This window comes from Mya arenaria, chromosome 4 (assembly GCF_026914265.1).
Source record: "Mya arenaria isolate MELC-2E11 chromosome 4, ASM2691426v1".
In the NCBI taxonomy this organism is placed as follows: Eukaryota; Metazoa; Mollusca; class Bivalvia; order Myida; family Myidae; genus Mya; species Mya arenaria.
In genome coordinates, this window is record NC_069125.1 from 28,786,486 (window position 1) to 28,813,838 (window position 27,353).

Here is a 27,353-nt window from a genome sequence, read left to right on the forward strand (position 1 = left end):
GGTGGCAAAATTCAAACAAGGCTGGCGCGCCTGGAATGTCGGGGCGTTGCTAGTTTCTTGTGTGATTTGCCATTGACCGATAACAACAACAATACATATTATACAAAGAATTAAGGTAAGTGCATATTTTTCTAACACAACCGTACATATGCTGGTGCATATCAATATTGATCGGAAATCGATGATTTCTGTCACGAAAGAGATTCAATTAAAATATTTGAGATTGAAATTGAGATTTAAGCTTGCTTAGATTTGTTTCGCTGACCATGCTTGAATACAAATACTGCTCGCGCCTTTTCTTAATAAAACTGTGACTGCATTAAGTTAAAGGATTTATATATAGCGTTTTCGCTTGTGATGTGAAGCGTTACTTTATTTTAAAAACCAGAGGTATTAGTTTAAATCACTTTATTGTGATCCAATGCATAATTTCAAAATTTCATGTTTTTTGATAAACAGTTATATTTAAATTACATTAACTTGGGTTATACTGCAAACTAGCAAACCTAACGTTAATGCTATTCAACTAACGATGGTTTTATCATATTTACTCAGTTCAATGAAATACATCCTGAATGTTTTTTAAATGTATAGAATGTGCCTGAATAAATTGGAAGATATGCCTTAATATTTATACTAGTTCTATTTTATGTTGGAATTTTCTCGTTGCAAACATTGTAAGGTGATATACTATTACTAGGGGTATAGACTAGGTTCAATTTAATTTTTACTAGAGTAAAACAGGACAGATGAACCAAAATTATAATTAAAATCATAATATTACTCGTCAGTAGGAAATTCATTCAAATAGACAATAATTTGTATATGCATTTTTGTCTCTCTTCTGTACGATAAATGAAAATTGTGCGTTTCAAGCTACGAGAGGAAGTTTTGTATAACCGCTGTATGGTGTTTCTGGTTATGGCCAATTTGTCTTTTTCTCCATTTACCAAATCAATATGTTCTCCGACTTTAACACGTATTCATAAAAGCAATTCATAATTCATACTTGATCCCTTTCATTGATGTATCCCCAACATCAAAAAATAATCAAACATGTAAATAACATGTAAATAAGCAAACAAAATAAATCCGATCAAAGAATATTGTTAATATTTTAATTAGTTTTAATAAATTTCAAATGTAATTATCAATTCCATCGATAAGTGATAACGCAATTTACATAGTCAGTACTATCTAGCTCAAGCCTCAATTTCACCTTCATTTACTTACACTCATGTTGCAAATATGATAACAAATATCATAAATGTATATTAAAGTTGCACTCTCACAGATTTACCGTTTTTACAACTATTTTATTTTTTGTCTTGGAAAGAGCAAATTTTTGCGTAAATATCTGCAGTCAATGATAAAAGATTGCTGGCAAAAGATCAGATCGTAGATTTGCATATTTCCGTTCGTAAATTAATTATTAATGGCTTAAACCGTTACTAACGGTTTAAGAAAACTGCATAAAACATTAATTGTTGAACTGCATTATAAAAACCTAGAATTTATGTTTTCGTCAGCAGTCACTTGTTTCCATTGACTTTTGCAAAAAATGGCTCGTTCCAAGACAAAAAATAAAAATGTTGTCAAACTTTTCAATATGTGAGAGTGCATCTTTACGGCAGTGCAAACAATATGCATACTAACATCTAGGAAAAAGCGGAGAGGAGTAGGCGTTATTGCGGAAATTAGCATTTCTTGAATCATTTAATTAATGAGAACAACAAAAAACGACATTTAACTAGCACAATACTCCAATATGATTTTTTTTATTCGTATTTTTTTAAAGATATCTTATTATGTAATCATACACGAATTTGCAAATAGACGGAGCTAGTTTAACAAGTCGGCCCCTCTAAAAAGGGAACTAGATTTATGTTTTTATATCGTAAAGTATTTACAAAGTAATTGTTAATTTCTGCTTTTCCTTTTTTTTCCTTAAAATGTGTTTCGTAGAAAATAATATGTAAATATATCATGTGCATATACTCCTTAAAGGTGCACTCTTACTCCCAAATAAGATTTACCACAATTAGTATTATTGTTTTAATATGGATGAATAAATGTCGAAAATAATGGTTCTTATATAAGATGCCAAGTTTAATTTGATATAAATGAGCATAAAAGACGGTATTTCTACCTTATGAGAATATAGTAGACCACAGTAAATCTTTTAGTATTCACCAATCATTTAATATTTTTGCGCTTCCTGCTCTTAATAAAACGGTTACACTCTTGTTATCAGTCACTCATATTTTCAATAAATGCATTATTTAGTAAGTAGTTAAAGGTTAATCAGTCAAAATTGAGGTTTGTTATGCATGTGTATGTAACCATTTTGAATAAGAGTGTCACTTTAAGTGACGCTATGTACAGTTATGCGAATTTTGGATGCCTATTATTCGTTTGGTTTCACTTGAAAGGGTTTGGTGTTCAGAGAACAAACATATGTAAATATTATGTTTACCATATATTACCAATGAATTATTTCCCCAAAAAACATTTTCAAATCATTTGGAGGGAAAGATTAGCTAACACATGTCGCTTTTATTTTTAATAATGTTTTCTTTATTTGTCCCCAGTTTTAGTACAATGATGTTTTTTTTATTATGAAACTCTATGATCACACAGTTTTAAACCTTTTATTTTATAAGGCAGACTGTGTGTGATGTTCAAACAATGACTGCATCGTATCTTTGAATTTTTTTTGCATTAGGTGCTCTGAATTGTATTCCTCCGTCTGCAGATAGAGTTGGGATCTCTAATCATAGAAGTTCTTGGGGTTTAACTATAAGTTTATTATTATTTGTTTTATTGTTAAGTTTCCTCAAGTTAACGCATACTTTGATAAGATTTACCTTTTGCGTTTTATCTTTATTTAAGATTGTTGGGATAAGAGTGTAGTTTGTGCACTTAAACTGGTTTAAACCTCCAGTAAATTTACATTTTACTGACCGTTCCGTTCCAAGGCGGTACCTGTGCTGCTTGTGGGGTTTTGTGCTGTTCTTCCATATTTCTTGTTTTGATTTTATGTTATATGTCTTTGGCGTTTACCCAATACCATTAAACCGGGTTTATGTTTAAACATTTTGCTTCAAAGCTTGTTTCTGTAGCTTTTCGCATAAATATTGGCCTTGAACCATTTCAAAATAGGTCATTCAGTTGAAATAAAGAACAAAAATACAAGCTGCGCCTATGTCTATAATTCGTTCATTTTTTCATATTGGGGGTCTGGTTTAGAGTAAGAGAATGCGGGGAGGTGAGGAATTGAAGACGTGCGTACATACGCCAAAACTGTAAATATATGGTTTAAAGTTGATTGGAGAGACAGAGGGATTTTCTTTTTGTAATCTGCATTTCGGTGTATATTTATATTTTAACTCTACTATTGACATTAAATGTCAAATTTTATAATTTTAGGCCCAATCAACTCCTTTTGTCCGCTAGTGGTTTTCAGCAAGCAATGCCTTTTTAATATGATACCAACATTATACGGGGTCACCAGACATTATATATTAACATTATTTCTAATGACACGGTGTTAATAGTTTATACTCCGGGTACCGGCGTGAGCACATTGAAGGGTCCCAGAGTGACAGTTCAACCACCGCACACCTATCCTGGGCAGACTATCTGGCGGTTAACCAGTGCCTTCACCTCTGCAAGGAACTGACAACTTCTGTACATATCAGGGGCAGTAGTACAGTGCGAATGGTCGTAGAAAGGATTTCATAACCAATCACAACAGAAGTGACCTGGTCCACCCGGGAATCGAATCCGAGTTGTCCGATTCACGGTCCAACGCTTTACCGGTTGAGCTAACCAGGCGGACTTCCAATGACACGGTGAAATGACAAGTTCATTTGTACATCGGGTAACTTAGTATACATACACGCTCCTTTAAAATACTTTCTTTTATATGAGTGAACGCTTTTATGTAGCAGACATTATATGAGCCACAAAGAGACTAATTATTCTTGTGACGGAAATCCGTTTACAGGCACAAGTCATTATTGACAAGATGATGGGGAAATGAAATAATGTTTTTTCTTGGTGACCAAAATTGCTCATTACATGAAATAAATCTGACCAATTTTGTCTCCCTTTCGTCTGACACGCTTATCCGTCCGGTCTGTCACACAATATACCATTATTCATGTAAAAGAAGACGCAGCAAAACCTTCTACATTTGCGATCGTCTGCATAAAGAATAAAACACAATACATGTAATTACAAATAAATTATATAACCTACAATATTAGTACAGTACATAAAGGGCGGGAGGAAGGGTAAAATATTAGACGACCGTTCCCGCGACTTAAATTCTAACAATGAATGTGAGTGCCAAATAAAGGTTATCAAGCGTAGAATAACCAAAAAATAATAAAAGGTACTAGAGGTACAAGAGTTAAATCCCTTATAATAAAGCTTTTTGAAGCAAAAATTGCAAATGAACATGAAATAATATCTAGAGCTCGTAATTGATAAATTTAAACCCTTAAACTATAGTTTTATATGAACAACAGTCAAAGGCATTACTGATATTACTGCATTCATCAGAGAAGAAATATTCCTTTTTTCATCCAAGTCTTTGTTTTTAGACCACAGCACAAGCTTTATCCATGAACAGCAACATCTGAGAAGCAGAATTCAATTTACCGTATACCAGGCTGAATCATATGGTATTCTCTGGATGGCGTTAAATAGACTCGCTCACAGAGGCAATAGTAACAACTCGGTCATCTCCGGCAAGTTTCAGGATACACCTCAAGATAGACGAAAATATTATGTAGCCACCTTTGATTAACTCAATTGTAATTAAGTAGACCAATTAAAAAACTTTAACAATGTTTAAATCGTTCAATACTTGAAAAACATAATAGAAAAGTGAACTATTAGGATCGGTATAGTGTCAGTATTTCTCTTCTTTATGTTTTCAATATGGGCGCAGCCACGATGGACTAATTTTAAAGACCAGTATATATTCATAGGTCATATATGTACGATAATGGCCGAGGTGTTCCGATTGTTACATCGGTGGTGCATATTAAGTTAAGGAAAACATGTTTGCAAATTGCACTAGTTGTAAGTCTAAGGTACATGAAGTTTGTACCATGAAAGAAATGTTTAAATGTGTGAAAATGCGTTGTACTGTGTAGCGCGATTGAGATAAACACACAATAAAGCAAAATCAGATGGCCGCGCAGGCAAAACATTTGACAACTACTATTTAACTTTTATTCATAATTGTTGACATCTTTTTAATACTTTTATGCTTCTCGCTCGTTTTAACAGTAGATCGTTATTTGAAACCTGTTTGCTCTTAAATTGTTGTTTATGCTATATTCAGAATTGCCTGAATACATTAAATGTTGTTGTTGTTGTTATTGTAATTCAGGTCATATTAAACATTTATTTTTTCAATTAAATAAAGTATGGAGTGTAATTCACATTTTTGCCAATATATTCAAGAGTTCGCAAAAAGGCGACTGTTTGGCTTTTCATTTCAATTAGAGGTTCACCTGTTTCGTACAAACGTGATCTTCTTTTGTTGATAACTAGACATTTAATCATGACTGGACAATCATATAACGCATCATAAACATTCGTCCCGGCCGAAGAGAATTAATGACGAATCTCAAGTCACGATTGCCTTTCGGAGTATTATGTTGTCGTTTAAGAAACAGCAGAGTTAATCTAGAGTGCAAAGCCCCGTAGCCAAATATAGCTATTTAGTAATAGTTTGTGTTCACTGTTGGTTGTCTAAACGATTCATTTGGCAGATATAGGGTGCAGCCCTGTGCCGAGCAATAGTTTTGAATACTTGAAATAAATGTTATCTGTCTTAGAGCTCAGAGCGAAATTTAAACTTACTACATTCTAGAGTACGGTACATCCTGTTGCAATAACGGTAGTTTTTCCTAAAGGTCATACCGAATATATTTCATATTCCTTTTGCATGCCAATAGTGTTTCGATTGATAATTCAAGGGCCCTGCAAATGGATTTCCGTCACAAGACTAATAGTGTTCTTTGTGGCTTATATAATGTCTGCTACATATATTCAATTAATATTTGCTAAACTCATGATGAATTTGCGAACAATATGTTTCAGGAAGAATACATTGTATGTATCATGCATGTTCTCAATGAAAGTGTAAATCGCTTGGTTTTTTTATACTTTTGAATGTATATTATTTTTATCACATGATTACCTACTGAAGCGCAAAACATGTAAACCATTCAGTAATGTAACACTTTTGAATGTCTCGGTATAATTGTGAAATGTACCCTTTATATAGTTATACGGATCAAGTTTCAAATGCTTTTCTTGACTTTGCTACCTTTCTGTTTATCTTCTGTAGGCAGATAACCTATATTTATATTGTGTAACTACTTAATGGTTGCATTGTGCCCACCTCAGCTTCATGCAATATCGAATGTTAAACTAATTGATATACCAAACAAATAGTCAGTATTACAATGTGACCAACAGGGATAAGCACATATCATGTACACAGTATGCTGGTTTGATATGTTTGGTGAACCCTTTCTGGAAAAAAGTGTATTCACAATATCATTAAAAGAAAGCACTTCATGTGAAATTTGTAGACGTGCCGTCCTGAGTTTATGCATCATGAAAATCACGAAACAATGCGACCGATCATTATATTCACATTGTGGATAATTATTCATCGCGATTGATAACAGTCATACACTTTTTTATCTCAGTTTTTATCGTTGAAGAAAGATTATCGACAGAATACGTTTTTAAAGATAAAAATTCGACAATCGGAACGTCCTTTACTCTTAGTAAATTTGCATTTCGTTTAGCCATTCAAAGGGCAATGTTGAGGTAGTCAATGGCGTCATTACCCCTTGCGTATTATACATGTATATAAACAGTAAGTTTAATCCATAATAAATACCTTTTTTTCTCAATTACTTTCCACATAGAGTACCTACATGTTCATCTTTAAACAGTATAAGATATCTTTGCGTTTCTCTATCAGTATGGTTAAGCACACGCACGCACAGACGCACGCGCACGCACGCACACACACACAATAAAAGAAGCTAATATGCAAAGCGAAAGAAGTTTTTTCAAGCCAATTGATTTTTAACTATAAAAATAGGAAACACAACTCATTTCCTGCAAAACATTCGTTGTCAAATTAATGTTTACGCATATATCCTACCCCCACCCCCACCCCTCCCGCCACGAATGTTGTGCAATCGATCTGGAATCTTGAATTTATGTTAAGCTCTACTGTCCAAAGGCATACGTCTGTGTGTCACAATGTAAACAATTACTAGTGCACGCGATAAAGTCTTCAGTTTTATTGTATTTCGACCAAACTCATACAGTAGTTTGATATCCATAAGAGCTCGGTTCCTTTCTTAAACCAGCAAGATCCGCACATGTATTACTACACTTCGGCCCTTGAAATGCTCTAGTCTAGCAAAAGTATACTCTAAGACAACTTTGAACTCAGAGAAGAGTATTATTGTAGCATTTATTTCCCAAATGTTTTACTGTTTGTTTTCCATTGAATGTGGGTTTACTTTAGAATAACAAAATACCCAAACAGTCATGCCAGCAGAGCATAGACCTTCGTGGGCCTCTTGTTTGAATTATGCAATTGATCTATGATGCAAAACATATATGCAATGTTGTCTAAGGTAGTAAAACCCTTATGGGCATCATTTCAAACTAAGATCAGGTTGATAATTTCTTATTTAAAATCATTTGCTAATAAAAAATTTAAAACAATTTTCGTCATTGTTTTTAAATATTGATTTAACCTACTTCGATATTTTGATCAAATTGATATCACCCGAGAAAAAACAAAAACCCTTTATTTCATCTAGTTTTCAATATTTTAATATATTTGCCTACAGAAATCACATCATCAATAAATATTTTAATCCAACTGTACTGAAATAGCTTGATGATATCATAATTTAACATATTGTTTTTGCCACTTTTTAATGAAACACGATGCTTTAAAGCGAAATAAAAAAAGTTGTATAAATACTTATGACCTGTTTTTTATAAATAATTAACTTATGCCTTTTAGGAGAATTATACCAAAAAATATAAATGTTTTACCGTCTCTTCTAAAGAAAAAAATGTTTGAAACTCTTAATCAGCTATTTCAGCCGGTCACGCAAGTAAAGAAAAGAAGCTATTTTTTTGTTAATAAGTAATAAATTGATTTGTAATGAAAATATTAATGTAATTTATGGTAATTTAATAATCAGAAAAAAATAGGAGGAAAATTGTACTTTTGGATGGATACGAACCCTTACCTTGAAACCCTCAACATATTTGTAGTCCTGTGTTTAACAACATAGGAAAACTCATTAAAATTAAAGGGTTTCTAGTCGAGGTTTTCATTAAGGTCGGCTACTGAAATGGAACAAAATCAAAACGAAGAGCAAAACAAGCATAAAACACAGTCATTTACAACGCACAATATGCAAACATACTTTTCTATAATTCTTCTGTATTACACAAAATGCATATTTCAACATATTTGCCTGTCTAAGTAAATAATAGTTTTATGTAAAACATAGTTTCATGAAGGAAAATCAGTGGAATACAATATCCATCCATGGCATGAAAACGTAGTTTCTGTTTTGACGAGCATCGCTTTTGGTCCTCATTGAGGAAACTAACGTCGGTGTAACACATCCACCGTACAATGAGCTCACTGCAGTAAGCATGACCAAAATCGCTCCTGGAAAAATAAAATATTGTGTTACTAATCTTACAGTTAAACATAATAATACACACGCCTGCTCACCTTACTTTAAATTAAAAAATTAACGGATAAAATGAGCCCTGTTTGGATTACTATATATATCAAAACATATTTATTTATCTCGAAAGGTGAAGGTGTGCCGGTTGAAGATTTTTTATAAATAAAACTTTAACGACATAACGTGTTTTTTTCCCATTTAATTTGCTAACCGGTTTCGCTTTATGCTCATCAGTGCAAATTTACGATATGACGTGCGTGTTACGATTTTATTTTTGTGTCATTCTCTTTCGTTTCCAGGACAACGTAAGCTACGAATATAGTTATTTAAAGTAAAACAAAAAAGCCACAGAGAGACATCTCTTCCTAAAAGATCTGAATATTTTATTCAGCTGTTTACAATTCCGGAGAACCCACTTCTGACGACGGACAATTATTTTAGTTTAATAGTCGAGACAACCAAAAGTTTAAAGATTAGTCCCTTTCCCGTCCATTACCTTGGTAGAAACTAAGGCTCATGTTGATGAACTGTCTCAAATCTGAATTCTAGACTCAGACTGAAACATGTTCCATGATTTGTAAAGAACATGTGATCTGCAGTTTTAATGATGGTGTTTGTAATTTATGTTTTTGTTTCTCTAAACAGGGTTTGTGCTTAATATATCGACTACTGGGCTTGTTCCTGTAGTTTTCATTGTATTATTGAGTCTAAACTATGACTTTAGACCATTCGTAACGATGAACCGAGGACTGGTGTACTCTTTCAAATCCCAAATATAAAGTGCATCCGATAGTGATTAGAATCGAATACCTTCAATACGAGCATTTGACAATTTGTGAATATGGGCATCTAGACAAATAGATAAATTAAACTATTTTTTAATTGTTTTCCTTACTATAGTTGTGTCCTCGATTCGACCCATCTTTTATAGTATTCATGCACCTCTTCCGCCTCTTCAATACACAGTTTTAACAGCCTCCTTAGGTTATAAACGCACAATGGATATGCAGTAGCAGCAGAAATAAAGTTGCCAACAAAAGGAAGTGCAACAATCCCAGCAGAACTAACGCCCTGTACTATAAAAGTTGCAGCCAAATAGTTTACAAGCGCTGTCGCAGATCTACCGAGAATAGCTGATGTCAGATTAAGATTCTCTATCAAATCTTGCAATGCAATATCCATTTCTTCTGCTAAAATTGCGAGTGCAATATCATCAATGCCAAGCTGTTCTTTAAAGAAACTTAGCTCGCATTTGAGCAAAATCAGGTCTACAGCAATACCTGTTCCGGGGATTGGCACCACCGACCCTAAAGCAGAAATCATTGCAATTTTGTATATTCGCTTTTTCAGTACCTTTATTTTGGCTTCTCGGACTGCTCCTGCAGTGTTCGACAACGACAGAATCATTGCCTCTTGCTTCAAAGTATGTACTTCTTCAAGAAGTGTATTTATCAGTGCATTGAAGTCATAGTCATTTGTTTCGTAATTGTTGACCAAAAACACTTTAGGCTCTTTACATTTTCCTTTTCGAAGCTCTTCCAAACAATACCGTCGAATTTTTGCCAACGTGGTCTTCTTCGTACTGCCATTTGCCCTTGCTTCGTTCAAAACATCTGTGTCGATCTTTGTGCGGACAAAATAATATTGTTTGGAAATTTTGTTAACTTCTTTTCCGAGCCAGATATCGTTCTCCCTAAATCTTGTTGCAGTAACGAGAATGAAAAAGTCGTATTTTTGATAATCAATGACCCGCAAGTATTCATTTTGTGGAAAATTTGGAGTGCCAACGCCCGGGACATCATAAAAAACCAAGTTTTTGTTGGTAGGATGGGGATATGACTTAATCGTTGTTGTTGTCTCAGTAACTCCGACCTTTGCCGCGCCTTTTTGTTTGCTGTGCCTTATTCCCCGAATCGCATTGATAAATGAAGATTTTCCGGTCCCCGACTCTCCTATTACCGCTACATTCAATGGAACAGTTGACCAGCTACTCATTTCTTGTTGAAATTCCTTTACCAGACCAGAGTAACCTTTTTCATTAAGAATTCTGCCAAATTTCTTTTGGAAATCTTGATTTTCCTTAACAGAATCCTGCGAAAAAAAAGCTAATGGTGCGTGTAAGTTAGATTAATATCTGCTGAAATGTAAAACAGTCAAACACAATTTCCCTCTCATATGCTGACGTTCTCGTCGCTGAACCACATTATAAGTAGGACTTTTTTTTAGATAAAACACAGAAAATTAACCTACAAGGAATATTTGCACATTTTCATGACAATATCCACTTAACAATTGTGAAAACAGAAAAATCAAATGTAATGCAATATAATGTTATTCTGTATTCTGGGAAACATCCGCACATTCTTCTGTAGTAAAATTCACACATAGAATGTAATGATTTATTGCACAATTATGAGCCCGGTAATAAGCGCACTCTGTTTCTATTTCACATTCCGCTCGCTTATCAATTTGAGGCATTGCAAAAAATAACCTTATTTAATAAGATTTTATTCATTTTCGTCATATAGTAAGTTAATTGTTCTCACCGTTCTCGGCGACTATATCACTGGCTAACTCAAGCTCTCCATCGTATGGTATACCGGCCAATGGTTCTTCAGTCACTTGACTCACTTCATCTGCCGGTTGTAGAAAAGACGGATTTGGTGATAAACACATAGGACAAGCTCTCCATGTTTCTTCGAAGCGACACTCCGTGCATTTCACGTTGGTCGCTGAAATTGACAGGATTAGGAAACAAGCCGGAATTGAATAAAATGGTACAAATGTAAACAATGTATTGTAATTTATTAATCTGTAACAATTTGCTGGCATACAAATACGTGTGGTTTTTGATGAAGAAAATAGTTCTTTAGTAAATACTGATCTATTAAAAGTACCTTTAATATGATATTTCTAAATCTAAGCCCACTTGATATAAAATGATACGTTTGTTTATTTTGTGTCACAGGACAAGTCTTGTATATTTTCTGTTATTATCTGTGTGTGGGAGAGTATTATAAGAATGCACTTCGTCCATCCGTCAGTCTATCTTTCCGTAAAATTTCGTATCCGGGCTATAATTTACTTATGCATTGATGGTTACTTGGTACAAATGTTGTCCTCATTAAGACGATGTTCTGTGACCTTGACCCTCGTGTCCATACCGCATAGGCCAAGATCACACGAGACATTTAAAGGTCAGAGAACACATGCTCATGCGCTTTAAATTACTTATGCATTGATGAATTACTATATTGCTTGGTGTAAATGTTGTCCTCATTGAGACAATGTGCAATCACCTTGACCTTGGTCCTCAAAGGCAAGGTCACACGAGGCATTTAAACGTCAACGAACACATGCTCGGATCCATGCTTTAACTTACTTATGCATTGATAGATTAAATTATAGCTTGGTACAAATCTTGTCCTCATTGAGACAATGTGCAGTGAACTTGACCTAAGTCCATACCTCAAAGGTCAAGGTCACGAGACATTTAAAGGTCAGAGTTCACAATTTTAGGTGTTTGTTATTTTAAAGTGTGACAATTTGCACATATTGATACTTTGCACACCCTGCCAAGCAATATCATTATGTGCAACAACTTAAATATTTTAATATACAATGGACACAAATGTGATAATATATTTATAAAATGTGTTTTCTCTTCAAAAGCAGTAAAACATTGTTATGCCGTCACCACAATATATATATATATATATATATATATATATATATATATATATATATATATATATATATATATATATATATATATATATATATATATATATATATATATACTTAATAATACTGAAAAACTTTAACAAATATCATTTTATAACATGTTCATATATCCAAGCATTTTTAGGTTACCGATCAAACAACTTGTGTTTCCCATTTTGTCACTCTTGACCAGTGGTGGTGTACAATTTTTGGTCAGATTTAACGTACCAGTCAGGTTCAGAGAAAAACAAGATTTTCTAAAAATCAGTGGCGGGGGATAAAGCCGTCCTTTGGACCCCCTTGTAATAAATAAAAATAGCCTTGTTTGCCAGCAGCGAATTGAATAAAACTTGGGGACGTTATACACAGGTTATCTTGAGCCTATTTTTCAGAATTTAATTATTTGATTAGTTAATAATTATTTTTGAATAAAAAATGACCAATCGATAACTATGCTTTGGCTAAGCTTAACCAAAGGCAAAGAATTAACGAGTTTCATATCATCTGCAGGAGAATTTCATGTTTACCATAATAAAAATATCAGACTGTTGTAAATTACTTTCCAATGCTATAAACCTCCATATTAATCACACTATAGCTCCACTTCTGCTGTCCTGTGATAATTTCTATTTGAGCATTCAAATCCATCACATAACTTTTAGCCTTTTATACACGGCTGATTTTCATGTGTCAAGTGCAATATTCATTGATCACTTGTCATGTACATATGTATGCGACCAGTCACAATCATATTATATATATATATAGTACTTTAGTTCGGTTAGGTACAGTTCCTACATTATATCATTGATACATTGACATTGGTATATGTTATGAATTGTCATTGACTTTTCAAGTCAACCCAATTATAAGCTCTTTTTTTCTGAGCTTTCATAAATTGGGTCCTAAGAGTTATATACTAACTAATAAACAAACGTAAGCTACGAGTTTGGGGCATTATTATATACCTATTCAATGCGTCCAAAGGTTGTAATAACGGTTTATGACATACGTTTTTTTTTATCTTGACGTTTCTTTTTTCCTTAATCAGCTCATACAATTGTTTGTTCATTAAGGTTTTACTTTTAATATCATGCACATTTTAAAGTTTTATTTTACAATAATAATGATTGCTGGTCAATTTTGATCACAGGACCCTCAATAGAACATCATTGAAATCTAGTCCTTACTGACGCCGCGTCAATAAGTGTTTAATCATTTTCTATTCCAATTGGAAGGAGTTCCAAGAAGGCGACATATTTAATTATTGTATTGTTGAACTTAACGTTACGCTTATACGTCTAAACTTTCCCGCTAATTCAAAACACTCACCCATCCGATAAACGATCCTTTCGCCTTCCTACATTCATGCAAAATAATGTGAATTTATTGCCAACAGGGCAAATTGTTTGAACTGGTGATACACTGATAGTAACATTCATGGTCATGCAAAGATTATGTGATTATAATGTTAAAATTCCTTTTATGCTAAGTTTAAACATCAATTTTGACACGTTCATATGTCAAACATGTTTTTAAAATACTGCCATTTTCTAAGCTGATTTAAGGAAATCTGACATTCTTTGTATACCATTCAAGTTTAAACAGTTGCAAATCTAAATTATGAATATAAATATCGATTGGATATAAAATAAACGTTGAAAAAATTCATAAAGTTTCATCAGCTTGAAATTATTCACTAAGATGCTTTAAGAATACGGTTCCTGGGCCCCAAGATGCCTAAATCACCACCCTGGCTCGGTAATCCTCTACTTGACGCTCATGTGATATGTATTAAGTGGTTCAAGTAATAACCTGTGCCCCGTCGCCGCCAAGTTAGACAAAAAGAGTAACTGATAGTACAAATAAAATGTACTTAGATGTGTGTCTGTATATTTGAAGAACATTTTATAACCTTAATCTTGCTGGGATTAATCGATAAACATGTCCTTGCATATGTGATAAAGATATTTAGAAATGCTATTGTTAGCAACGCTATGTAGATATATGCAGTCACATATCAGATGATACAGGAGCATTATATCAACTCATATATAAACTCATACTGAATGATTCCTTCAGTTTTCTAACGTATCGCATATAAGTTTAACTAGGAGCACATATTGAAAACGTGCGGATGTTGTTCTCTTACCTTAAACCAAATGCTTTTTCTAAACCTATTGCTCATTTCAGTCCCAAATGTTGCCAAACCATGTTTAACTGAAAGTTCCATAGCACGTAACCCATTCCTCTAAGCTCCATCATACCGATGATGAATGGAATATAGGTCAGGCTTCACGATCCGAAAGTTATAGATAATGGCAGTCATTTTTACTCATTCATATTCGTTATTTCCCCTCAATATTTAAAATGTTGCCGGCTAATAAGAATATGATAAATGAGTTTGGCACAGGCTGGAATAATTGTAAACGCATTCTTCTTAAAGTGATTTATTCGCTGACATTGCCATATTTTAAACTGTCATTAATGCATTACACGAATAGGGAAACTATTCAGTCAAAACATCCTTCAATTAAAGCAAAATGGGGAGACAGTTTAGATTGTTCCCTAATATTCGCTGACAAAATAAATTTGACAAATGATAGCGCTGAATCTGATATGAAAACTAATATTCATCATATGCTTTCCTGTGATTTATAGTGATTTGTCAGTGAGATAAAATGATATTTCTCTATTTGAAACAGTGAAGTAACAGTTGAGCAGGTTTAACAGTTATTTGTTTTAAATTTGAGCCCGATCGCACTTCCATATCCAAAGTCAGTGCGCACAGGGTTGGCACACAATTTCAACAACGTCACTACCGAAATGTGGTACATTTGCATACAAATCTGCCGTTCTCTTTGAAAAACTACAATTAAATGTCATTTCATATCCTTTGAAAAGAAACATAGTGTGTTTCAGTGTAAGATCGTGATATAGTTCACCTTTTGAACACCCAATACAACTACGCCACTCATTAATTATAGTTTTATTGCTCACTCGGTGAAATAGTATTGCGATCTTACACTAAAACAAACAATTTCCCTCTAAATCCATAGGCATGAAAGCAGATGTCGGAGTGTAATGCAATATGTTCATAGATATGAACAATAAATAAAACGCTGTCACTGTGACACCTCAAAACATAACTTTATTTGCAAGAATATGTTGCCATTCTGTATGCAATGCGTACAGACCCAGACCAGTACGTAAATATTTACATTGTGGATGTTGTTTGTCTCTTTGTTTGGTCCAATCGTGTTGACATATCTTTATGTTATAATAAACAGTAAACAAAGAACCTTCCCCTGCAAATTCGGATGTTTAAACAACTCATCCGACTTTTATTTAACCCTCACAATTAACCAAACAAAATAAAAACAAGTCAGCATCACCAAAGTGAATAAGTGAAAATTATTTAAGTCCACTTTTAAGTTTTTTTTTTAAATAGATTTGTCCACAACTACAAAAATAAAAATAAAGTAATTCTTACTAATTCAAACGAAAAAAAACTGCTCATTATATAACTGGGGAACGACTCAGAAATAACTATTAAATAGGAAAATGACAAAACAATTGTCTTATCTCACACTTTCATTTTAATGCTACAAAATGTGATAAACATAGTACTTAAAATACCTTACAAATGACTTGCTAGCTATACGACAAAAGCAGTTATTTAAAATTAGCGTAGTGTAACCTTCATGTCACATGACCGTTCATGTGACCTAAAAATAGTACAGTGTACTAGATATTAAACGTGACCTGTAAACCGAAACTAAAACATATTGTGTGCAGAAAAACAATGGCGAGTACTGGACAGACATCGACGACTGTCAATTGTCCTGTTTGTGGAACTAGGTAGGAACTTTACTTTAATTACATATCTTAATTTTCGATTCGTACATCTTAAAGGCGCGAATATAATGTAATTGATCATAAAAATAGGCTGGTAGCGACTAAACGTTATATATTCATTGTTTATAACACTTGATAGTTTGAAGGATTATGGGTAATAAAAAATGTGAAAAACATTGCAATTATTGCTTTATAAACCACGTTCTTTTTAGGGAAATATTAGGGGTTAAATCAAGTAAAGTAAAAGTTATATAAGCATATTAAATTAGAACATTGCCAACACACACATAAATAACTAGATTATAACATTATTATTTGAGTGAAATATAAATATGAAACAAATGGGATATCATTTTTACAATATTTCATTTTTAGGAGAAAATGTTATATTGTTAATTTCGTAAATATACACATGCCATACAGTGAATACAATACTAATAACTAATGATTATTAATTACATGTGCAACAGCTTTACCGTATTTATCTACATGACCGGTATAATAAACGATACCACGTAGATAAAATGGCATTACTTCCCAAAGGGTCAGTGTACGTTTCACACATATGCTACATTTGAAGCTGATAAAATGGTATAAATCGGTCATAACAAGTATAACCTTCACCTGATTGCAGTACATTTAAGTCATGATTAAGAGTTTTATGATTTCAATTGTATTCCCTCAACATACATGCAGGTCATAAATATAGATCAATAATGCATTCAGATGTCGGTTAACAAAATAAGTCTCGAGAAAAATGTAAAGATATGTGCAATGTATAGTTATAAACACGGCTTATATTTGAAAGATTATTTGCTTGGGAGAGCGATTGGCTGAATGAAGCCTGTTATCCAATAGGTATCCACTTGTCTTAAACAAAACGAACTTGAACCAAAACAGGCATATACATACTCGGATTGATTATAGATGGCCATTTGAAGATCGGGAAATTCCTTTAGATAGTGTTCAATAGCATTTAAGCAGTTCATTTCATTTAATAGTTTTGTGGCGGATACGTGGTCTAGTTGTAACACATTTAACTGTTAATCCATGGGTAACAGGTTCGATTCCCCGCCGCACCACTAAAACAAAAATGGGGGTCCCGTGTGGCAGTGCTTAACACTGGTGCATGTTACAGATCAAGGGTAGCCCTAAAAAGGGTTACATTCTGTCTGTGCATTATGCTTCTAAAACCTAATATGACTAACAATGTGATCTGATCACTCGCCGAATGCCCGGGTGCGAGAATAGAAACATACACATCCAAATCATTAAATATTAAGGTTAACGAAAACACCGAAAGAAATAATGAAACAGGTAAAAATGGTTAGAATTTCCCTTACGTGTTTTAAAATATTTCATAATTTATGCCAAATAGCCACGTACCAGTATCTAGCTGTGCGAACGGTGTTCAGGCGGCGACATGTGTAAGCTGCGGACACTTCTTCAAGTTCCGTGCGGTCGAACCTCTGAAGTCAACCATCACCCTCACTGTGAACGGGAAGCAGTACACAGGTATCTTTTTCGTAATTGTCATTCCTTGTAAATATTCAGTCTTTAGTGCATTTAAGTAAGTTGTTTGGAGATGGTCCGCTACAACAAAACCAACATTCATAAAAGAAACAAAACAGGACGGAACAGTTAAATTATGTCGGGAATATTTAAAACACATGATATGAAAACATATTTTATTTGGCCGAAAAAAGGCTGCATAATTATTTCACACATATGATACAGAACAATAGCAGCCAAATCACCCTTTAATCGGGGAAATATGAACAAACACAATACATGTAATTACAAATAAAATATAAATTACAAAATTAATACAGTACATGAAGGGCGGGAGGGAGGGTAAAAATATTAGACGACCGTCCCCGCGACTTAAATTTTAACAATGAATGTGAGCGCCATGGACAGGTAATCAAGCGTAGAATTACCGGAAAGGTATGAAAGGTATTAGAGGTACAAGAGTTAACTCCCTTATAATTAAGATTTTTGAAGCAAAAATTGCAAATTTTATTGATCGTATACCCATAAGTTACATACGTCATATAATCTAATTACATTTTATTAACGTGAATTTAACATGTTACATTATACAGATTAGAAACATGCAATGTCAATGAATAGACGTTGCCATACTTGAACAAATTACTGTATATATTTTTTCAAAGTAACAAAAACAAACATGATGAACAATAGCGTCACACGGTATTAATATAGTTGAACAATGTAATAATTTCGAGCTGATTAATACAAGCTGTTTATATTGCAAATGCTATGTATCATCACTATGTAAATTTCGATTTTTTTCCGAAAATTGTTGTTGAAATGAAGCGGTAGTGCATTATTTACTCATGCACAAATGTACACTCGATGATATGATTTTTGTACATTAAAGAATTATGCAATGTTCTCAATTTTATATTCGTTTTCTTACCTCAACGAAGTCGGTAACGAGTACGGACCCAGCTCTGCCCTGAACGGTTTCCTCCGCGACCAGAGGATCTCTGTCGGAACGAAACACATGTGTTACCAGGGCGGTTGTGGGACCTGCTTGGTCGAGGCCAAACTGTTTGAACCACTCAGCGAGAACAGTCTAAGCTACGCCGTCAACTCGGTACAACTTTTGTGTGACGTTTGTAGTTATTACGACGCTGCTTGTTATCCAACTATTCAATTATGCAATTATATTTTTCTATAAATAATAGCACAAGGTCCAATTGATTACTTTATCCACCTCCGATAAACAAACTCTGAAATATGTATGGTGGGGCGAGGCTCACATTAGCGTCATGCTTATTTAAATATATATTTTACGAAATAAATACATGTTCCTTTACTTATGTTATCACAAAACATTATGTAAATCTAATCAAGGGGTTGTATTCGATATTGGTTTTAATTGGATCTGAGAACGATATAGGATTGCATGGTATGAATAGTGGTCAAATACAATGCATGGAGTCAATGATATAGCAATTCGATTGAAAAAAAGGAAAAAATCGGCCTAGCGGAAATATTGAGCAGCAATTACTGTCAATATATTTAATATGAACATAGGAATGATAAAAGTTGGGACATAGCCACGACCTCGACCAATCCGCCAATTTCGATTTGTTCAAAATGTTCGCAGTTTTACAGTATATGTTTGTGTGTTGATCGTTTAGTGTCTGGTACCCCTCTACTCGTGCGATGGCTGGGAGATACGAACAGTGGACTATATTGGCAATCTGAAGAAGGGCCTCCATCCCATTCAAACCCAGATAGCCAACTATAACGGCTCCCAGTGTGGCTATTGTACGCCTGGGCAGGTCATGAACATGTTCGCGTACGTACAAATGATTGAGTATCAATGGTATTGCCAAAATATTTTAACCTGAAATAAAACCTCTATCCAATACACACACAGAAAGCCTACAATAACGGCTCCCAGCGTGGCTTCATGTTCGCCTTGCTAGGCAATGAACATGATCGCCAAATGTTCTATCTTAAATGGTATGAAACTATTTCTAGATATTAGCGGCATGATAATTCGAGTGTTTCCCTCGCCGTCTAACGTGCCTACATGTTCATGAAAAGCTAGCAAGGAAATAACTTTACGAAAACTAATATACTAATACTGGCAATCAGGATGATGATACCTCTGATAATCATTGCTTTGGAGTTGTTGTCTCCCTGTCATGTTTGATTTTGCAGTGGAATCAATAATACGAGTGTCTCTTCCATAACAATACAGATGAATAATATATCCAGTTTGTCGTCTCTGACACGTTGATATTGATCTGTACCATTCCCATCATATTTTAATATACCGTACAAAAAATGAACCTAATACGTTGAATGTTTTGAAGTTATTGGCATTGCAGACTGACTGAGTTCTACGGTGATACTCTAACAAAGAAGCAGGTCGAGGATTCCTTTGACGGAGTCATCTGTCGATGCACAGGTAATATTATAAAATCCAATCTTCCGAATCTTTTGGCGCTGCAATATTCTGAATTTTAATGCTTGAAAAGAAAAGAGAGAGAAACACGAAAAATAGTCATAAAGAACGTAATGGAATAAAACATAATGAATAATGTTATTTACTTTTTCAAGGGTACAGACCTATTCTAGCTGCCTTCAAGAACATGGCCAAAGGGAGGAGTAAATGCAGTTCTTCTACAGTTGGTGATATTGAGGCAAGTTGAATACCAATACGAGGTCTTGTAGAATGTTATTTTCTTGTGAATGTTCTTAACTTCTCGTTAACAAAGAAAAGGTTTTGGACAAATGTTTTTAAAATCCGAGGTTGTTATTCTAAAATGCTCATGATGATTCTTTGATTGCTAGTATCTTATATAAATAAATGAACATTGTTTTCGATCCGAATAACGAATTGTCCAAAATGAATGCTTAATAAATTACCGTTTACTTATACTTGAATGTTTCATGTTGACTTTAAGTTTCATATCCTCGTAAATTGATGCTAGTTTTCAATATATTGTTACACGAAATCGATTTAATTCAAGGCTTTAAATCTTGCAGGACTTTAAGACAAAGGTATGCAAAAAGTCCGGCAAATCCTGCAGCGGTCGTTGTTCGAGTGTGAGCGAACCATTGACACACCTGGTGTTCGCTGACAGTCAATGGTTCCGACCAAACACCGAACAGCAGATTACGGATATTCTGAATGCCAACAAAGGAAAAAAGATACGGTTTCTGCTCGGGAATACTGCGCATGGTATGCATAATAATAATAATAATAATTTCTTATATTAACCATGTAAAATAAAATGTACTAAAATGTTCGGGAAGATTTAAAGTACTTCCTTCGAAAGGTTTTTATTGCAGTATATTCAACTTCCAAGTCAGATCAAGCGAATTTGAAATGAGCCACCCTGGCATCGTTGCATGGGTAATTTTAATTACAATGATATTTTTTGGGGATTTTTGTATATTTTCATCAGGTGTGTACAGCGACCAGAGCCCCGACAACTATGATGTGATAATGGACCTCACTTCCTTTCGGGAAATGTACGACATCTCGGTAAGATCGAGTGTATATAATGCATATATAATGATTCCAACTGTTCCCATATCACATAGACTATGATTCCAACTGTTCCTATATCACATAAACAATGATTCCAACTGTTACTATATCACATAGACAATGATTCCAACTGTTCCTATATCACATAGACAATGATTCCAACTGTTCCTATATCACATAAACAATGATTCCAACTGTTCCTATATCACATATACCATGATTCCAACTATTACTATATCACATAGACAATGATTCCAACTCTTCCTATATAACATAGACAATGATTCCAACTGTTTCTTTATAACATAGACAATGATTCCAACTGTTCCTATATCAGATATTCCATGAATCCAACTGTTCCTATATCACAAAGACAATGATTCCAACTGTTCCTATATCACATATACCATGATTCCAACTGTTCCTATACCACATAGACTATGATTCCAACTGTTCCTATATCACATAGACAATGATTCCAACTGTTCCTATATCACATAGACAATGATTCCAACTGTTCCTATATCACATAGACAATGATTCCAACTGTTCCTATATCACATAGACAATGATTCCAACTGTTCCTATATCACATAGACAATGATTCCAACTGTTCCTATATCACATAGACAATGATTCCAACTGTTCCTATATCACATAGACAATGATTCCAACTGTTCCTATATCACATATACCATGATTCCAACTGTTCCTATATCACATAGACTATGATTCCAACTGTTACTATATCACATAGACAATGATTCCAACTGTTTCTATATCACATAAACAATGATTCCAACTGTTACTATATCACATAGACAATGATTCCAACTGTTCCTATATCACATATACCATGATTCCAACTGTTACTATATCATATAGACAATGATTCCAACTGTTCCTATATCACATAGACAGTGATTCCAACTGTTACTATACCACATAGAAAATGATTCAAAACTGGTTCTTTATCGCATATATACAATGATTCCAAATGATTTTATGTCACATTTGATGATCCAACTGTGTTTTTTATATCACTATTACTATGATTACATCTGTTTTGTATCACATAAACAATGCTTTCAACTGTTTCTTGAGCACATACCAATGATTTCAGCTGTGTTTTTTACAAATAATATCCACAGGTAGCATTATATTCTCACTTATGTTTACTCTTTTAGCAACGATATATTTGAAAGGGCACGTATTTCTCTAAAACTGATATTGTTCATAATACGTGTTTTGAAGGCCGGAAGCAATGTTGATATCCGTTTAGAACAAACTTTAACATTAAATAAAAATGCAACTATTTGTTTAAATGAAAACTGTATAGAATGAATATAGTTACCAATAAAATAATGCTTTTTAAATTGATATGATTCGGAATGATAAATTTGTTGTCTAAATAACGCATATGCCTTTGTTTACTACCCCATGTCCTGTTTGGAATCCAAATGCAGGCTGCTCTCTGCGCAATTTTACTCACAGGAATAAATGACGAAACTGCTCATTTGTATTTTTATAAAGGTTTGAAATCCACTATCAACTAAATGATATTATTTCGATGAATTGTCAGATTTAACATTATTCCAACAGTTTGACACGGACATTGTCCTCGGGGGTGGCCTGACTCTCACAATGCTGGTGGATATATTCACGAGGATGACACAGGAGGCTCCCTACTTCGGGGAATGTGCGAACCTGCTAAAACGCATTGCCAATCTTCCAGTTAGAAATGTATGTACTCATCATTTAAATTTGCAGAATGTTGCAGCAATTTATCGATTTAATTGTTCTTGTGATCGTCCAATGGAGAAGACGAAGAATAAGTATGTTTCAGTAACCATGGGCTATTCAGTGAATAGTTATATTTAACGTGCATACGCTACATTTAGTTTTAAGTGAAAATAGTGAATTTGATACGTACACTGTGCCGATTGTTTAGAACTTTGTTAAAGTTAAATACGTTGTTAACGTCATCGTTGTTAACTTTTAAATTTTCTGCAATGTATTAACTTGTGATCTGCTTTTATTCAACAAGATCTTAAGTAGCTATTCTTGTTTTATTTAAATATATGACCTTATCATCGGCTAGTTCACGTTTAATTTCGATATTTACGTTGTTAAATTGAACAAAGTTTCGAACAATTGATCAAATGTTGTATTTGTTTTAAACAGTTTTGTGCTGGTACTTTATAGACGACAATAAACAAAATTTTCACAAAGACTCTTTATCGTATATTTTAGCGGGCCACGTGGTCAGGAAATCTGATGCTAAAATACGTGCATCGTGACTTTCCTAGTGACATTCTGGTTCTTCTGCAAGTTCTTCGAGCCAGGATTTGGACAGGTAGGGTTGTGCATATTTTATCGCACAAAGTATTGGATGTAGAGTGTTATAATGGAAGTGTACTAAACGTATCCCGCTGTGCCAGGTTGAGTACAAATCTTATCTAGAAGCCTTTTTGAGTTTTTCATCCATGCACGTTGATGTTTTTGTTTATTATTTGGTATTCCTTTCTTTTCATGAGCAGTTTTTAATTTAGTCCGAACGCCTTTTTCGCACATGTTCATAATAAGGTATGTGGCTACAGTAATAAACTTAGGTTGCATTAACTCTATTGTTTTTATATGTCACATTTGCGTTTCATATTCTGATTCCAACCCATAGATTTTGATGGAAACGACGTATCAATTAGTGACTTTCTTTCCACGGACCTTACTGGAAAACTGGTGTTTATGTTCTCCTACACCGAGCTGGATGATGTTGACCATATCAAATTCTACAAGGTCACACCGAGAGTACAGGTCAGTACGTTAGTAGTTATACCTAAAGTAAACTCAGGCCCCTAAAAGAAAACTTTTTTTTGTGACTGTAATTTTTATAACTTTTATAAAATTATATTAATTAGGTAGTAAAATCTTAAAGTTCTATAAATAACTTTAACGCATTTCCCCAATAATGAAAAATACGTTCTTACATATAGTGACAGGCACGTAGCTGACTGTAAGCAAATAAGCAGTTGCGTAATGAAACTTTGACAGGTTGAAGTTTTTGTCATACAAAAAAAAAACAATTTTGAAATAAAAACAGAAGAGGGGGATATGGGGTAAAGGAGTTATCATGCTCTCCGTCATCGGCCCTAGCTACTACGCGCTCGTAGTCCTGTCTACCCTAACTGATTCTTGTCAAGATGTAGCCCAAACGGTAAACCGCAACATTTTTTTGACTCATGAGAAGATTGCTTGGTGTTCACTCGGTGTTTGAGCATAGAATTAATACATATTTTGCTGATTTTGATTACTTTGTTCTAGGATATCTAACGGTGGCGCCATACCCTTTGTTAAATACGAACATTACTTCTTGAGAAACACTTGTTTCAAAACATTCAACACCAGCATCCATGGCCAAATTATTTCAAAGGGGGAGAACTCTCATTAAAACTTATAAACAAAATCAAAGCGCTGAAAGTTCTCTTCAGTAAAATATAAACACATCTAGTTTTATCTTAATTTAGTTAAGTTTATCGCTTTAAGTTAAACTATTATTTCCCTCATTGTTCCTCTCAATTAATAAATTAATTTCCAAGCTTAATTTAGGAAACTTGACAAAATGTATATTTCAGAACGCCCACTGTTATGTGACTGGTGGTTTCCGAGTGAGGATGGACAAGGGAAGCTTTGTCCTGAAAGAAACGCCTGTCATTGCCTACTCGGGAATTGGAGCACAGTTTGTAAGAATGTATTTGAACACCATCGTTATTTATTTTTATTGTTAAACTCATGCAGGATAAACTGAGCTTAACTGGGATTGAAGATGTTTGTTAAAAGATTTATCTCAGTTTTACCTACAAAATTGTAAACAGTTTTTAGGATTCATTTTGTTTTATCTCATTTTATGATATGACCAATAACTAAGTGTGTTATGATTTGTCCATTCATTGTCACATGCAACATAGAAAGTGACGCTGACTCGAAATAGTGATATTGACTCTAAATGGTGATATTGAACTCGAACATTGATTTATACAATGGCGCACATTTTTTACATGTAAATACTTAATCGGATGCCCTGAGACTGTATATTTAAACATGTGCATATATGCAACTGAAAGTATGTTTCTCATTTTAAAATTTAGGCGTTTTTAGTCATACAATTAAATACAATCGAAACTCGTGATGTCGAACTCTGCTATCTCGATGTTTTGGATTACGTCGAACTTTTTTTGAATATGATTTTTTTAAGTTAGTGATGTTTTGTTTCTCGGCTATATCGAATTTTCTCTATCTCAAAGTGTTTCCCGAGGTCCCAAGTACTGCGACATGGCGAGTTTTTACTGTAGTATAGTAATATCATTGAATGTCCTAGTCTAGGGTCAGTTGGATATTGATCACTGATTTCGGTGTTGGTGCGTTTATGTGTAGTTAAAATATAATATCTACTTTACTTTAAGGATAGAGCCATCAAAACGGAAGCTTATCTGAACGGCAAGAATATAGCGGATGCTACAGTTCTCAAAAGTAGGAATGCTTGATAAACTTTCGATGATTGTATTTTGTCATATTCTCCAACAGGAAATACAATGAATTATGTAATCTTTCTTAGAGACCAAGTGTTAAGATTTAATGCTTAAAATAGTTGTTTGTTTCCACTATTGTCAGATAGCAGGCATTCGATTTTATTCCTATTTTTCTCTCATGACAAGACTTCGACAAATTTTTAATAGGGTCCCATATTATTATTATCATCTTTGTATATGTTTTAGTGATGAAACCTATTTATTTTTGTATGGTTATCCAAATGGTTTCTCTTAAACTCTTTTGACATTTTTAACCCCCAGCATGATAAAAAAATGCATATTTCTATCTATCTATCATTCCAAAATTTACCTATTACGTGATTTTTATAATGGCAAGCATTCTATGTTTATTTATATACTAATTATTTCTATTATATTGGTTAAAAAAGTGTTTTTTTGTGTGTGTTTTTTATTTTAATATTTCGAAAAACTAGGACTGAGTGTGGTTATTTGAAATAAACATCTTTTAGGTCTTATTTTAAAGTTCACACATATAATGTACTCACCATGATAATGTATAAATAAATAACATTATTTGTCGATGTTAACTGAAATCTTGATGCCATTTTAGCTGCTCTGTCAACCCTGGCAGGCGAGATCAAGGCAGACTCCTCTCCTGTCCTATCCAGCGCCACTTACAGAACAAATCTTGCCCTGGCACTCTTCTACAAAGTAAGATTAAAAGTTTCTAATGGTCATTATAAAGGCTCACACTATAGGTTGATGCAAAGATTTTTTTCTATTAATTTTAATTCCTTATCGTGTTTTACTCATTTGACTTTTATAAACAAAACAAAAAAAGCATTTGATTAAGGTACAGGTTAAAAATATTCGAAATATGTTGGCGCATTTTTAACTGTGTATTTTGTTGCAACGTAGCTAATAATTAAAAAAGACATTTATAAATGCTTTTATTATTATCTGTACCTTTGATGTACTCTTTGTTTTTATCAGTAAAGTCAAATAAGTTAAACATGATAATGCATTAAAATTTAAAAAGAAAAAAATGCATTACCTTTGTGTTCGCCTTAAACATTTTAGCTGGGATCAAAGAAGTCTTTATTCTAGTCTTCTCAAATGCTGCCTTCAGGAAAAACAACAACATTCCTCTGGAGCTCTTCTACTATGTATGTTTGTGTTTAATATAAACAAGGCAAGGTTAATAGTAAAACGACTTTTTGTTAAAAAACCCACAAACTTTCAAACAAGTATTCTCTTTTCAGACAACGTTTTTTATATTTTATGAATACTGGACTTATTTTATTTCAATACATGTAATATAATTATCAGATGCGAACGTGTTTATTTTCTTGTTTAAATCAAAACGTGTAAATGCAAAAAATGGGGGCGTAAAGGAGCTTTAACTTACAA

General features: G+C 33.7%; 1 protein-coding gene across 2 annotated transcripts in view; it reads left to right on the top strand.

Moving 5' to 3' along the window:
• Window positions 1-16,264: 16,264 nt before the first annotated feature.
• Window positions 16,265-27,353, top strand: part of LOC128229779 (xanthine dehydrogenase/oxidase-like) — an 81,565-nt gene continuing 70,476 nt past the window's right edge. For both annotated transcript variants that reach the window (XM_052941601.1, XM_052941600.1), the window contains exons 1-14: window positions 16,265-16,358; window positions 17,734-17,870; window positions 18,809-18,978; window positions 19,529-19,689; window positions 20,228-20,307; window positions 20,460-20,542; window positions 20,889-21,084; window positions 21,311-21,390; window positions 22,999-23,139; window positions 23,650-23,752; window positions 24,074-24,210; window positions 25,029-25,136; window positions 25,857-25,923; window positions 26,554-26,654. In XM_052941601.1, the coding sequence (XP_052797561.1) occupies window positions 16,303-16,358; window positions 17,734-17,870; window positions 18,809-18,978; window positions 19,529-19,689; window positions 20,228-20,307; window positions 20,460-20,542; window positions 20,889-21,084; window positions 21,311-21,390; window positions 22,999-23,139; window positions 23,650-23,752; window positions 24,074-24,210; window positions 25,029-25,136; window positions 25,857-25,923; window positions 26,554-26,654 (1,620 nt within the window). In that variant the 5' untranslated portion in view covers window positions 16,265-16,302. The remainder of the gene's footprint in view (window positions 16,359-17,733; window positions 17,871-18,808; window positions 18,979-19,528; window positions 19,690-20,227; window positions 20,308-20,459; window positions 20,543-20,888; window positions 21,085-21,310; window positions 21,391-22,998; window positions 23,140-23,649; window positions 23,753-24,073; window positions 24,211-25,028; window positions 25,137-25,856; window positions 25,924-26,553; window positions 26,655-27,353) is intronic.